General features: G+C 58.1%; 1 protein-coding gene across 1 annotated transcript; it reads left to right on the plus strand.

Moving 5' to 3' along the window:
• The first annotated feature begins 7 nt into the window (after nucleotides 1-7).
• Nucleotides 8-10,816, plus strand: MMP14 (matrix metallopeptidase 14). The gene is made up of 10 exons (XM_045450351.1): nucleotides 8-436; nucleotides 4,440-4,588; nucleotides 4,972-5,094; nucleotides 5,473-5,780; nucleotides 6,277-6,438; nucleotides 7,005-7,165; nucleotides 7,343-7,481; nucleotides 7,614-7,764; nucleotides 8,241-8,356; nucleotides 8,728-10,816. Exons 1-10 carry the CDS (start codon nucleotides 332-334, stop codon nucleotides 9,060-9,062), a joined length of 1,749 nt encoding a protein of 582 aa, XP_045306307.1. The 5' UTR covers nucleotides 8-331; the 3' UTR covers nucleotides 9,063-10,816.
• The last annotated feature ends 3,106 nt before the right edge of the window (nucleotides 10,817-13,922 follow it).

Genomic DNA, 13,922 nt, shown 5'->3' on the forward strand with positions numbered 1-13,922 from the left:
CTGAAACAACCACGTCCGCACCGGGAAAGGAGGGCATTGGGGCGGGGGCGGAGAGGCTGTGGGAGAAGGGAGGGACCAGAGGAGAGAGTGAGAGGGCTCGCGGATCCAGTTCGCAGACTAAGCAGAAGAAAGATCAAAAAACAGAAAAGAGGGGACGAGCAAACAGGCGCTTTCAAGAGCAATCCCCTCATCTCCAAGCGGACAACGGTCTAGGAATCCAAACTCAGCGCCCACCGAAGACAAAGGCGCCCCAAGGGAGTGGCGGCACGACCCCAGGGCTTGGGCCCCACCGCGGAGCCCGCACGGCTGGCGGCCGGGACAGTCGCGGACCATGTCTCCTGCCCCACGGCCCGCCGGCGGTCTGCTACTCCCCCTGCTCACGCTCGCCACCGCGCTCGCCTCCCTCAGCTCGGCCCAAAGCAGCTTCAGCCCCGAAGTAAGTGAGCTCCTCCAGTCCTGCCGGGAGTCGCGCCCGCCGGGGAGGCGAGCCGGGGGTCTCCCAGGTCTCCCCCGCTTGGAGACCAGGGCGCCGGAGGTCTCTGGCCCTCTGGCCCGCAGGAACCCCCTCCCTTCCTTTCCCTGCTCATCTCCAAACTTCCAAGTCGATCCAACTTCTGCTTCCCCCCAACCAACCCCCGACCCGCCGCCAACTTTCTTCCCCAGTCCTTTCCTGGGAAGAGCTTTACAGCGGGGCCCATCCCAACCCTCCCGGTTCTGCCGGGCTGTGAGTTCAGCTCCGGAACCAGGAGGGAGCCTGGTAAATACTTGAACTCGGCTCAGACCCAGCGCTGCCCTGGTTCCTTGTCATGTGCGCGAGATCGTTGTTTCTTCAACTTTCCAACCCTCCAGCGCTCTCCCGCCCGCGCCCGCCGGCGCTGGGGCTGCCAGGGAGGCTCGGGTGGACGGCGCCGCGGCTCCGGGCCCCCCACGCTGAGCGCCTCCCGGGCGGTCCCGGCCCTCTGTGGATGCAGGCGCCGCCAGGTGGGGTCGGGGCTGGACGGCCTGGCGGCCCCGGCCCCCGACCCACCCCGCCTCCCCGAGCGGACCCCTCTGTGTCCCCGGCCCGGAGCCCTGGCGTCGAGGGTCGCGGAGCTGGCGCCCTGGCCGCGTTTCCGTACACACAAAGCTCTCCTTGTGAGCCAGGGGCTCGGCCGGCCGAGCAGCCGCCTCCTGCCTCTACCCCCACTCACACCACCCGCCTCCAGCGACGCCTTTAGGCTCTTTTTGTTGCTTTTGTTAATTGCTTTTCTGTGTTAATTGCAGGGAGACTGAGGGCAACGCACCGGGGAGTAGGGTGAGAGGGCCAGGCCCAGGGCACCCCGCAGGGTCTCTACCGCCTCCGGCGACCGCCCCCCCCCACTCTTTCCCAGACGCTGGCCCACCGGCCCGGGAGGAAGCCGCGTGGGAGTTGTCTGGGGAGGTTTTTCCTCTTTCTTTCTCTCTCTCTCTCTCTCTTATTTTGGGGTGAAGGTGGGAGACGAATTTGATCAGCTTCTTATTTTGGGCCATCCCAACCCACTCAGCCCGGCAGGGCCTGGGTGCGGTCGGGAGGGGCCGGGAAGGGCCCCAGAAGGGGGAGGGGATCTGGACTTGGCTTCCTCCCTCCTGGTCCTGGCCCTGGACCCACCCCCGGAGGAAACATCTCCAGAAAGAACACACTCTCTCTGTCCCGAAGGGATCCGAGGCTAAAAAGAAAAGCGTGGCCCTGGGGAGGGGGTGGCCAAGGAGAGTGTGAATCTGCTGTGGGGCCCAGCCTGACACGGTCCTGCTGGAGGAGGCATCCTCTCTCCAGGCCTGGAGTCTTCATCGGAGGTCTGCAAGGAGAGCCCCTAACAAAAGGAGTCTGGACATCTAGGGGCTGTCCCCTGCCAACTTTGCCTGCCCTGCCTTCCCTCCCCTGCCCCACTAGGCCCCCCTAGGGGAGGGGCGGCAGCCCTGGCTCTGTTTTAAGTGGGTCATGGGCAGTCCCAGTGCCAGAACCACCATTTGCTTCTGGGCCACGGAGGGAGGAACAGGCCCAGAGGCTCTGATCCAGGGCCTGCTGGAGAGCCAGAGTTCCCCTCATCCACCCACCCACCTACCCACCTTCTGCAGGACTCCTAGGCCAGAGGTGGGAGGGGTTCTGTTGAGTTTTCCCCTAGGGGAATACTCAGACCACTCAGTTTTCAAGACAAAGCCAGCCAACTGAGTTTTTTGACCTAACATAGTTGCTCCCTCTCCAGGCCAATCTAGAGGGCGAGCTCCGGTGGCCAGGCCTCAGCCAGCCCGGTCCCTCCCACCAGGCCTCCAGAGTCCTGCACCAGCTCCAGGACAGCCCTCTCCTCCTCGTGGCCTGTCTGGCACTTGGCCCTTCCCCCACCCAGCCGCAGACACAAGAGTCCTCTCTTCTGTGGTTCCAACCTCACCTCCTAGTCTTCTCTGTGGTTCTTGCTTTGCTCAGAGCCTAGGCCTGGGAGGAGAGGGATGGGGGCACTTCCTTTCCAGGCTTTGTGGCTCTCTTTGACTCCAGGGAAGTCCCTTTCTTGCCTAAGTCTCCATTTTTCTCTCTTGCGCATGGTGGGGGGGGCGGGGGGGACTTTGTGGGTGTGAATATTTAGACCTGCCTACTTTCTTGAAAGACTCACGGGGAGAGGGATTGATCCCACCGCTCCTAGATGTGGATTCTCTCCACCTCTCTGCCACCCGCTATTCTGTCATTCTGCCCTAGCAGAATTCCCCTCAGCTTTCCTCCCTGAGGGTTGAGGGGCCTGACTTCAGTCCTCCTGACTGCCAGCTCCAGGAGTAGGCCACTCCCATGCTTCTCCAAAGCTGAAGTAGTGGCTCCCCCACCCGGGGTTATAAGCCTGGGGTGTGTGTACCCTACAGGTGAGGCCAAGGGCAAAGGGAGTTTCCTGCATACTTGGGCACAGGCCATTGCAACCTCCCACGGGCACTAGCTGTGGCATCAGCCAGCACAGGTCAGGGCAAGCAAGCCTACAGCTTGTGGGGAGAGTAGCCGGGTTCTGGAGCACCCTGCTCTGCTCCCCTGTGGTAGAGCAGAGGTTAAACTTTGCTCCCTCCTCTACCCCTGAGGAGGGGCTCTCAGAGCCGGGTGGTGCTAAGGTTATTCAGGCCAGGCCTGTTGGCTGGGGAAAGGCTGGGTTGTTTACATCTTGGGCCCTAACTCCCATCAGCCTTGGGGGATCACTTCCCAGAACCCTGTTGCAATTCTTGCCCCTGCGGGCACATGTCTCCAGTCAGCTGCTCCTGAATCACCCCCAGCCCCAATGCAGGAGCACTGCTCCACTTCCCGGGCCGGGCCCAGAGGTGAAGGGCCACATGAAGATCCATCCTGACAACCTGGGATAAGGGATGTGGTGCCCAACAGCAGCCTCCACCCCTCTGCACTCCCAGATTCCATCCCAGGCAACGTGCAGGCCCCCTCTGGACTCCTTAAGAAGGCAAAGCTGGAACAGGGACCAGAGTAGTATCTCCCCTAGAGAATCCCAGCATTTTCATATTCCATATACACCTTGGCTCATTTTACTTTTCAGGCTTTAGGAAAATACTCCATTGTTCTTACAATAAAGGCTGACTTCCCCCCCCCCCCCCCCCCCCCCCCCCCCCCCCCCGTCAGCAGGGCTTTGTAGTTTGCATACCTTTCAGTCAAACACCAAAAACCTAACTTTATTTTAAGGCAGCATGCCAGCTTTTATATTATGAACAATTCCCAACATACCTTAAGTAAAATATAGTCACCGAGTCTCTACCACCTCCCCCATCTCCCACTGCCCGTACTGAGAACCTTAAATAAGGGCCTTTAGGTCCCATGCCCTAGGTCAGATGCTCGGATGGGAACAGTGGCAGGATCATGGCTCAGTGGCTGGATCACACCCCCGACACCTCCAAACGTCCCGGCTTCCTCCTCTCAGCAGCCAGCCTCAGCCCTAGCTCCTTTTGTGCTCACCTTTCCAAAAAGATCTCAGCTGTGAGGGTCCTGGAAGCATGGCATCCCTGTCCCAAGAGGGTCTCATGCCAGGACCAAAATAGAGCCCCCTCAGCCTCCCCACCTCCACCCATCAGGGGCACAACCCATTCTCAGGTAGGACATGCTATATTTACAAGAACACTGACACCGAGGAGGAAAGTGCTGGAGGAATCTCAGCTCTGAGAAGACGAGCCATCTGGGTTCCCATTCTCAAGAGAGTTCACAGCCAAAGTCCAGAGCTGTGGCTCCGTACCCTGTTTGAGCCCACAGCCCCAAGAAGGCAAGTCCTACTGGGGCCTGGGCCAGAGTTCAGGTCCAGCCTGGGAATTCCTCCAGCCCCACTGCCAGAGCCAGGCTGGGAGCTCGTTGCCGTTTCCTCCTAAGCCAAGGGTGCATGCCAGACACCGTGAGGGGGTAGAGTCTCCCCTTGGGCCAAGTGGGGATGCTCTAAGCCACGTTTCTTTCCCTACAGGCCTGGCTGCAGCAGTATGGCTACCTGCCCCCGGGGGATCTGCGAACGCACACACAGCGCTCACCCCAGTCCCTCTCAGCTGCTATCGCTGCCATGCAGAGGTTCTACGGTCTGCGAGTGACGGGCAAGGCTGATGCAGACACCATGAAGTAAGTGCTAGGCCCCGGCAGGAATTCTGCCCAGCACCCACAGAGCACAGAGAGGTTGCTAGCTGACTCCTGCCCCCTACCTCAACCCCGCACGCTGACTCTGAGTTACATATGCCTACATGTGCTCCTTCTCTCCCCTGGTCTCTGGCCCGTGCATCCCTTCTCCTCCCCCATGCCCTACAGTCTCCCCCCACATCCCCACCTGACCCTGCCTCCGCCCACCCTACACTCCCACTTTTTTTTTTTTTTTTTTAGACTCTCTCTTATCCACCCTGACCTCATAACCTTGGCCCTTTCCCACACTGACCCTGAGGCCAGGCACTCCCCCACTCTGAAGACCTTTCTCTTTCATACACTATCCTGACTGCAATCTCACACCCCAGGGCCATGAGGCGCCCCCGCTGTGGTGTCCCCGATAAGTTTGGAGCTGAGATCAAGGCCAATGTTCGAAGGAAACGCTATGCCATCCAGGGCCTCAAATGGCAGCATAATGAGATCACTTTTTGGTGAGTCCAACAGGCAAGTTGCCTTTCTCCCATCAGGGTTGCCCTTCCTGTCAACTGTACTTACAGACTGAGGACTCCTGTCCTACTCACCTCTGTTCCTGTGAAGCGTCCTCGGGAGTGGGGAGGAAAGGGGCTTTAATCCTGGAGAAAGGTGCAGCCTGGGGGGCGGGGGGTACATCCCAGGGCCAGAAAACCAAAGCCTGTGGGTCCCTTGAGCCCTCGGTTCTTGGGGCTGAGGCATCGTGAGGCAGCAGGAAGAGCCAGGTCAGCAGAGGTGGCTGGGCGGTTCACGCAAACCTGGGAAAGTGCAAGGAGGGAGAATTTTATCCGTTGTTATCCTAACACACTCCCTCCTCTCCCCATGCGGCTGGACCTCAGCATCCAGAATTACACCCCCAAGGTGGGAGAGCATGCCACATTCGAGGCCATTCGCAAGGCATTCCGCGTGTGGGAGAGTGCCACACCACTTCGTTTTCGAGAGGTACCCTATGCCTATATCCGAGAGGGCCATGAGAAGCAGGCCGACATCATGATCTTCTTCGCTGAGGGCTTCCATGGTGACAGCACACCTTTCGATGGCGAGGGTGGCTTCCTGGCACATGCCTATTTCCCAGGCCCCAACATTGGAGGGGACACCCACTTTGACTCTGCCGAGCCCTGGACTGTCAGGAATGAGGATCTGAATGGTGAGCGAGGTAGCCCTGGGACTCATTTATTCTGGGGAGAGTCAGTGATCGTTTTCATGGGGGGTCTCCCGCCTCCTCCCAAAACCTCAAACCCCACAGTCTCTGGGCTACAAACATCTCCTAGTCTGACTTCCAGTGAAAGCAGGGATCTTATTTTGAGCTATTTACATCTGGTCCCTTCTCTCACCCAATCATTGACTTCTCAGTCAAAGACTTCCCACTTTTCTAGGCAAATGGCACCTCCAACTCCTGGGAGAAACTGGGGCCCAGATAGGACCTCAGCTCCCCTTAATACACATCTTCCTGGTATTGGTATCTGGCCCCAGAGCACTCTCTCACCTCCAACCAGAACAGATCGCTGACTGGCTTGGTGGGTTTTTGGGTGGGAAACATAACAGGCCCAGCCTCGGGTATGAAAATGAAGCCTCTGGTGGGAAAGCAGAGAGTCTGAGGGAAGGGGCCCAGGCTGCCCTCGTAATCATCCCCATCCCTCCAGGGAATGACATCTTTCTGGTGGCTGTGCACGAACTGGGCCACGCCCTGGGCCTTGAACATTCCAACGATCCCTCAGCCATCATGGCACCCTTTTACCAGTGGATGGACACAGAGAACTTCGTGCTGCCCGATGACGACCGCCGGGGCATCCAGCAACTGTATGGTGAGTAATGTATGCCTACATGTGCTCCTTCTCCCTCCTGGTCTCTCTGGCCCGTGCACCCTTTCTCCTTCCCATGTCCTACAGTCTCCTCCCGTCCCCGCCAGGCCCTGCCTCCACCCACCCTACACTCCCACTTGTTTTTACGTTATTTTTTCTATATATTTTTTAAATTGTTTTCAGTGTCTATTTAGTTTTGAGAAAGAGAGACAGAGCATGAGCGGGGGAGGGACAGAGAGAGAGGGAGACACAGAATCTGAAGCAGGCTCCAGGCTCCAAGCTGTCAGCACAAAGCCCGACACGGGGCTCGAACTCACAAACCACGAGATCATGACCTGAGCGAAGTCAGCTGCTTAACCGACTGAGCCACCCAGGCACCCCTATTTCTTCTATATGTTTTATTCCTTTCTCACCTTTGATCCCATCTTTTCTGTCCTGCCCCAGCTGATTGCTTCAGCCTCCTCTAAAGGTCCACCCACATCTTTGCAAGGGTATCGTGTGCCCATATATCTGTTCTTTCCTCTCCCCTGTCACAAAGTCTAAAGTGCCTTTCATGTTCTCTACACCAGGAAGTGAGTCAGGGTTTCCCACCAAGATGCCCCCTCAACCCAGGACTACCTCCAGGCCCTCTGTCCCTGACAAGCCCAAAAACCCCACCTATGGGCCCAACATCTGTGACGGGAACTTTGACACCGTGGCCGTGCTCCGAGGGGAGATGTTTGTCTTCAAGGTGAGAGGAAGAAGTGGGCTGGTTTGGGAGGCAAGGGGGCTCTATGCCCAGCAGGCTGGGTGGACACAGCAGCAGGAAGACTAAGAACTAGAGCTGAGGCAGTGGGAAGCTTTGGGGACTGAGCCAGAGGACTAGCTACAAGACATAACGCCCTGTCCCCACCTTGATGCCTTCCAGGAGCGCTGGTTCTGGAGGGTGAGGAATAACCAGGTGATGGATGGATACCCCATGCCCATCGGCCAGTTCTGGCGGGGCCTGCCCGCATCCATTAACACTGCCTACGAGAGGAAGGATGGCAAGTTTGTCTTCTTCAAAGGTAACCAGGCATTCTACCTTAGTGCTCTGGGTGTGGGGAGAGTCTCCCTGAAAGAGTGGATTCCACTAGACTTCTCCAGAGCCGCAAGAGCCCAAGTGGAACGCTGATCGTGCCCTTCTCTCTCCTCCCCAGGAGACAAGCACTGGGTGTTTGACGAAGCTTCCCTGGAACCTGGCTACCCCAAGCACATCAAGGAGCTGGGCCGAGGACTGCCTACTGACAAAATTGATGCTGCTCTCTTCTGGATGCCCAATGGAAAGACCTACTTCTTCCGGGGAAACAAGTGAGACCCCATCCTCTTGACCCGAGGCCTCTCTCCTCAGTTACCACCACCAGATTCTCTCAGTCCTACAGGAGGACCCACTTTACCCCTGGGATGTTTCCCTGGAGAAGTTGCTGGCTGAGCCTCTGCTATTGCCTAGCAACAGACAGCCTCCATTAGGTGCTGAGTGAGTGGGAAGTGACCGGGTCACCATTTCAGACCTGGTCATTTGGCGCCTCCTGCCCCCAGCGCCGTGCCTCCACCCCAGCTGCCAGGCACTATCATTAAAGGCTACTGGTGGCTCCTTGCAGCCTGGGACCTCCCATCCACCCCCACCTTCCGCCACTTTCGGCCACAGGCCCTCATTACTCAAAACCCCTGTCCTGCACCCTGTCCATAGCCACCCTTTGCTCGCTGGTGAATTCAGTCCTGGGCCCTGCTACCCTCCAAGGACATGCCCAGGGCCCGACCGCTTCCCCTCCTCTCTTCTCCTCCAGGTACTACCGTTTCAACGAAGAGCTCAGGGCAGTGGACAGCGAGTACCCCAAAAACATCAAGGTCTGGGAAGGAATCCCTGAGTCTCCCAGAGGGTCATTCATGGGCAGCGATGAAGGTGAGCGGCAAGGGGGGAGGGTGTCTGTGGGGGGGGAGATGAGGACAGGGGGTTAAGGAAGAACAGGAGGAAAGATGGACAGTATCACGTAGAAAGCAGTGATGATGAGAACAGCAGAACCCTTGCTGTGTGCCAGGCTCTGAGCAAAGTGCTTTGTGCACATCGGACACCTAATCACCACCATGCTGCCAGCCTGCCACTAGAATTACCCCCTTTTACAGCTGAGGAACCCGATGTTAGGAAAGGGTTGGGGATTAGCTCAACCAGGTCACTCCACTCACAGATTTTCCTTCTGTTCTTCTCTCTGTGGGTCTTCTGGATGCTGCCCCCATCCCTGGTTCTCCTTGCCACCTTCTTGCTGACCCCTGCAGTCTTCACTTACTTCTACAAGGGGAACAAATACTGGAAATTCAACAACCAGAAGCTGAAGGTAGAGCCAGGCTACCCCAAGTCAGCCCTGAGGGACTGGATGGGCTGCCCCTCATCGGGGGGCCGGCCAGATGAGGGAACTGAGGAGGAGACAGAGGTGATCATCATCGAGGTGGACGAAGAGGGTGGCGGGGCAGTGAGCGCGGCCGCCGTGGTGCTGCCCGTGCTGCTGCTGCTCCTGGTGCTGGCCGTGGGCCTCGCCGTCTTCTTCTTCAGACGCCATGGGACCCCTAAACGACTGCTCTATTGCCAGCGTTCCCTGCTGGACAAGGTCTGACCCCCACTGCCGCCCGCCCACTCCTACCACGAGGACTTTGCCCCCGAAGGCCGGTGGCAGCAGGTGGTGGTGGGTGGGCTGCTCCCACCTGTCCCGAGCCCCCTCCCTACCCTGCCCCCCACTTCCCTTCTTTTCTGTCCCACGGCTGCCTCTCTCAACCTCAACCCTGGCATTGCTTCTTCCCTAGATGGGTCCCCTGGGGGCTGATCAGGGGCCGCCCCTTCCAGCCCCTGCCCCTCCCCCCCCCCCGGGGGGCCTCTGTAGCTTGGTGTGTGTCCAGCCCCATCTGAATGTCTTGGCTCTGCACTTGAAGGCAGAACCCTCGGACCTCGCTGGCAAAGGTCAAATGGGGTCATCTGCTCCTTTTCCATCCCCTGATGTACCTTCAACCTCTGAACTCTGACCTCATGAGGCTCTGGGCACTCCAGCCCCACGAGCCCCCAGGCGCACCCCGTTGGCAGCTTCCTACCACTCTTTCCGGCTAAAAGGAATATAATTTTGCTGTGGGGGGAGACCCTGAGAGAGTAGGAATGGGTGGGGGCTGCACAGCTACCCTAAGACCTTGGGAGGAAAGCTCAGAGTCAGTCCTCTCTGCAAAGATCTGCCTCTGCTGCGCCTGGCCCCAAGAACTTCCCCAGAAGGAGCCTGAGCCATTAAGGGGCTGTAGAAACCCTTGACGGCCCTACCTCCACAAATGTTAGCTTCAGCCAGGGATGTCAAGGTTAGAGAAGCTGAGACCAGGGGGTGCAGCTACCGGGGTGGTGTGGGGCCAAGGACAGAGACTGTCTGGAGCCCTGGGGGTCAGCCTGAAGGCCACAGAGAAAGAATCTTGCTCAAATGCAGGCAGCTGGGGTAGGGACCAAGGAACAGAGCAGTCAGAGGGGACAAGACAGGACCAAAAGGCTAACAGGGAGGTGCAGTGGGAGTGGATGGCCAGGGGCCGGGCAGGCCAGGCCAGCAGGGACACAGCAAGGTGGACTGTGGTACCCAGGGAAGGGCATGTTTTATTGGAGCTCTCAGGAAGGGCCCGAGAGAGGCACACCTACTCACACACCTCCTCCACTTTGGTGCCCTTCCTCCAACCAGAGTACATGTATGGGAAGGGTGGGGAGCCCGGAGAAAGCAGCAGAGACAACACACATCCAGGGACTGGTGACTTGGGACCTTAATGAGGGCGGCCACCTAGTTAGGGAGGTGACTGACCAGGGGCTGGCAATGCTCAGCCAGCAGCCTCAGCTGGCCTCAGTGAGACGGCAGGTGCCTGGATGAGTCTCAGTCAGGTTAGCCCCTCACTTCCTGATGCCCCTGCCCCTCAGCCCATCCTACCGGTGTCCTGCCTCCTCTCCCCCACCCAGTCCACCCATTTGAAGTCTCCTTTGGCCACCACAGGTGGTCATGGTACCGGGGACTTGGGAGAGTGAGACCCTGTGGGGGCAGTGAGAGGAGAGGGACGTCAGGGGTGGGAGGTTATGGGGGGTGGGGGGAGCGTGGGATGAACGGTGCTGGCAGTTCGGCTAAATTTGTCTTGTTTGGGTTTTTTGTTTTGTTTAATGTATATTTTTATTATAATTATTATATATGAATTCCCTTCAAATCGTTCCTTTTTGTTAACAAGGGGCATGGGAAGGGTGGGGGTGGGGGGACAGAGGCATCCGACCCCAGGAACCTGCAGGGCGGGGCTGGGTCAGTGCCCTCTAAGGACATTTTTGACCTTGTTCAACCTTTCCACGAAGAATAAATGGTGTTTCACATTCTTTGTGTGGCTGCGTTCTCTCAGAAAGAGAAATGAATGGAAAAGGCACTCGTAACCGGTGTTTTCTGTGAGGTGGGGTTTTAATATTTTTCATAAAGGACTATGTTTATTCTTGGTGGACAACACGGACTCGGGGCCGTAGCTGGGAAGTAGGACATACTCCACCGGGGCAGAGAAGTGATCCACAGAGCCCAGCTGCTCTCTCCCAACCTAGCCAAGAGGTTACTTTAGAGGCCCAGAGCTGCAAAGGGCAAGAGGAAGTGGTCAAGCTGAGGCCACTCGGAAAATCTTCCTAAATTGCATTACCCTGTCACGTGATCTGGCCGCAGACCCTCCATTTCCCCAGACCTGTCTTTTTGCTGCTAGGGACTCCCAGGATCGTTGACATTCGGCCTCAGGCAGGCCCTTTACCCCAGCCCTCTGCATCTAAGCCTCTTCTAGGCCTGGGGCTCTGCCTCAGGAGCAGAAGGAACCGAGAGGCAACCCATGGCCTACTAGGAGCAGCCTATCTCTGGCAAAACAGGAGTTTCACCCCACTTGCCCAGGAGAGGCAGGATGGTCAGGTTGGAAGGGAAGAATAACAAGACTTTGTTTCTTCGAAACTGCTGCCCCAGACTGGGTTCCCAGGCTGTCCACCCACCCTTCCCTTCCTCCGAAACCAGCCTGGAGGGAGGAATAGCTCAGTTGCTGAGTCAGCTCAGCTGAAGGGGAGCAGCCCTCTTTCTTCCTCCCCTTCCCTTCCTGCCTTAGCCCGGCCCTCCCCAGGCTCCAGCCCAGGCCCCCTCCACAGCCTTCCTCCAAGAGCACTGGCCCCACCTAGACCAGCGATTCCATCCAGCTGCTCTTCAGGGCTGGTTGGTGTGATTGCTTTGGCAGAAGGGGTACCCTACCTCTCTGCCAGCCAGGAACCCTGACCCTATGACTGGCCTCCTACACCTCTCCTGCCAACAGCTGTTTGGCATGGCCTGTGTGTCTCAGCGGATTTGGACACCACCACCCTGCCACCCTCACAGGAGGGGATGGGGACCCTGAGAAGCTGGCACGAGAAAGTCAGGGGTTCTCTGGGGGTTGGGGGGCCTGTGCATGTCGCAAGGAGCTCAAAGATGAGCTCATGGCCCCTTTGTGTTTTTGTGGCCCGCATCTGGAGGCAATTACAGATGTTATCCAGTGGGAGTTCTGCAAAACACAGCTGGAGCCAGTAGAGGAGCCTGGGGAGGGGGGACTGCCAGAGGGAAGAGGAGGGGGAGCCTAGGGCTGCCACGGCTGGAGTGCGGTTTCCCCATCACGAGGAAATTGTTTGGCCCTGATTCTGGAATCACAAGATGCTCTCTGAAGCCAAGGGGGAGAGATGGGAACGGAGGACCAGAGACAAAGGGGGAAGAGGTGGAAGAGGCTTCATAAGCAGGGAGAATTGTGGGGTGGAGGCCGGCAAGGTCCCGTGCTTCTGACGTGCCCCGGGCCTGAGGGATCCAGCCCATGAGGCCACCCAGAGACCCCGGGAGGGGCCTTGCTGATCACACAGGGTCAGGCAGGGTGAAGGGAGAGCAGAGGGCCCTGTGGCTCCTGAGAGACCTGACAACACTGCTTTCACTGGCCCTACCCCGCTTTGTCCGTTGGGCCTGACCCAGTTTCTAAGGTTCCAAGTTCCTTTATTCGAAAGCAGCACATGTGAGCTAGAGCAGCCAGGCGAGAGCCAAGGGGAATCTGTGAGGAGGTTTGGGCAGAACCCAGGGAAGCGGCCTCAGAGGAGACTGGACCGGGGGCAAGCGCTGAGGAGAGACAGCGCTCTGCCCACCACTGCACCCCACACGTTTGAGGGGGGAGCCACAGACTCCCTTCTCCAGGGCTCCCACCACCAGCTGGGCCCACACCTCCAAGGCTGCCAGCCAGGCGCTGGGTCACTGACATGAGAAGGGGAAGACCGAAGAGGAGCTGGGCCTTCTAGGGGAGAGAGGACTGAGCAGAGTGATGCCCCACACACAACCCTGGGTCAGCTCTGCTGGACCTTCACTGTCCCTCCCCTGGGGCCCCTTCTCCCCCTTCTGACAGACTTCCCCGTCCTCTTTCCCCTCTGGACTCCTGCTTCCCTTTCCAGCTAAAGGGAGGTGGTAAAACACCAGTATTGCTGAGGTCCTCGTAACACCCAATGACACAGGCACTAATGTTGCCCCCATTTTATAGGTTTGGAAACTGAGGCCCGGAGAAGACTTCCTCAAGGTCACAGCTCATTAGTCCAAAGTTAAAACCCAGGTCTTTCTCTCTTTTTTTTTTTTTTTTTTTTTTTTTTTTTTTTTGTCTGTACAGGTAGATTCTGACCATTCTCTGGGTGTCCCTTCCAGGGTGGACCCCATGTGGCTGGGTGTCTGTGTGGTAGTGTGCGTTCTGGAGATCTGACAGCATGTGTGTGCGTGCCTATTCTTCTGGATGGCAGCATTGGCATGGGGAATAGGGCTCTTCCTCAGGAATCCACTTTGCCTGTAACCACCTCCCTCTTGGGGGACAGGAACAGGTACAGTGAGGGAAGGAAGGAAGAAGCAGGAAGGACTCGGAAGCCAGAGGGACTGAGCGGGATGCATGGCAGCAGCTAGGGGAGGGATGGTGGTGGTGAGCGGCCGTGGCAAGGGCTCTGGGAGGACAGTTCCCATTCCCCGAGTCCCCAGGGAAACCCCAGTCAAGGCTGCTCCATCGTCCTGCAGTCCCTGTACTCCTTTCTTACCCACCCCCCCAAATCTGAATTCACCTCCTTTAGGAGACCAATTCCTGTACACCTAAACTGGGGGTTTCTGCTTCACTCCTTCAGACAGTTTTGGGAGACCGGAGAGACCCAGAGGCAGCCTTCAAGGGGGCTGGGCAATGGGGGCCTGGAAAGGAGGCAGGCCTGACTGGCCAGAAGCCACCTTCCAAATGAGCTCACACACATACTTTCCACCCTGGCCCACGGCCGAAGGCTGAGTGCCTTCCAGGCCAGCCTTCCCCAGCCAGACCCAGCCCCCTCTGTCCTCCTCTGTCCCTCACCAGTTGTGGACCCAGGGGCTCTACAGCAGGATCAGGCACCTGAGGGTAGAGCTGTCACCACATCCCAAGGGAACAACTTCCACTGCCTCTAT

Source organism: Leopardus geoffroyi, chromosome B3 (genome assembly GCF_018350155.1).
Source record: "Leopardus geoffroyi isolate Oge1 chromosome B3, O.geoffroyi_Oge1_pat1.0, whole genome shotgun sequence".
Lineage (NCBI taxonomy): Eukaryota > Metazoa > Chordata > Mammalia > Carnivora > Felidae > Leopardus > Leopardus geoffroyi.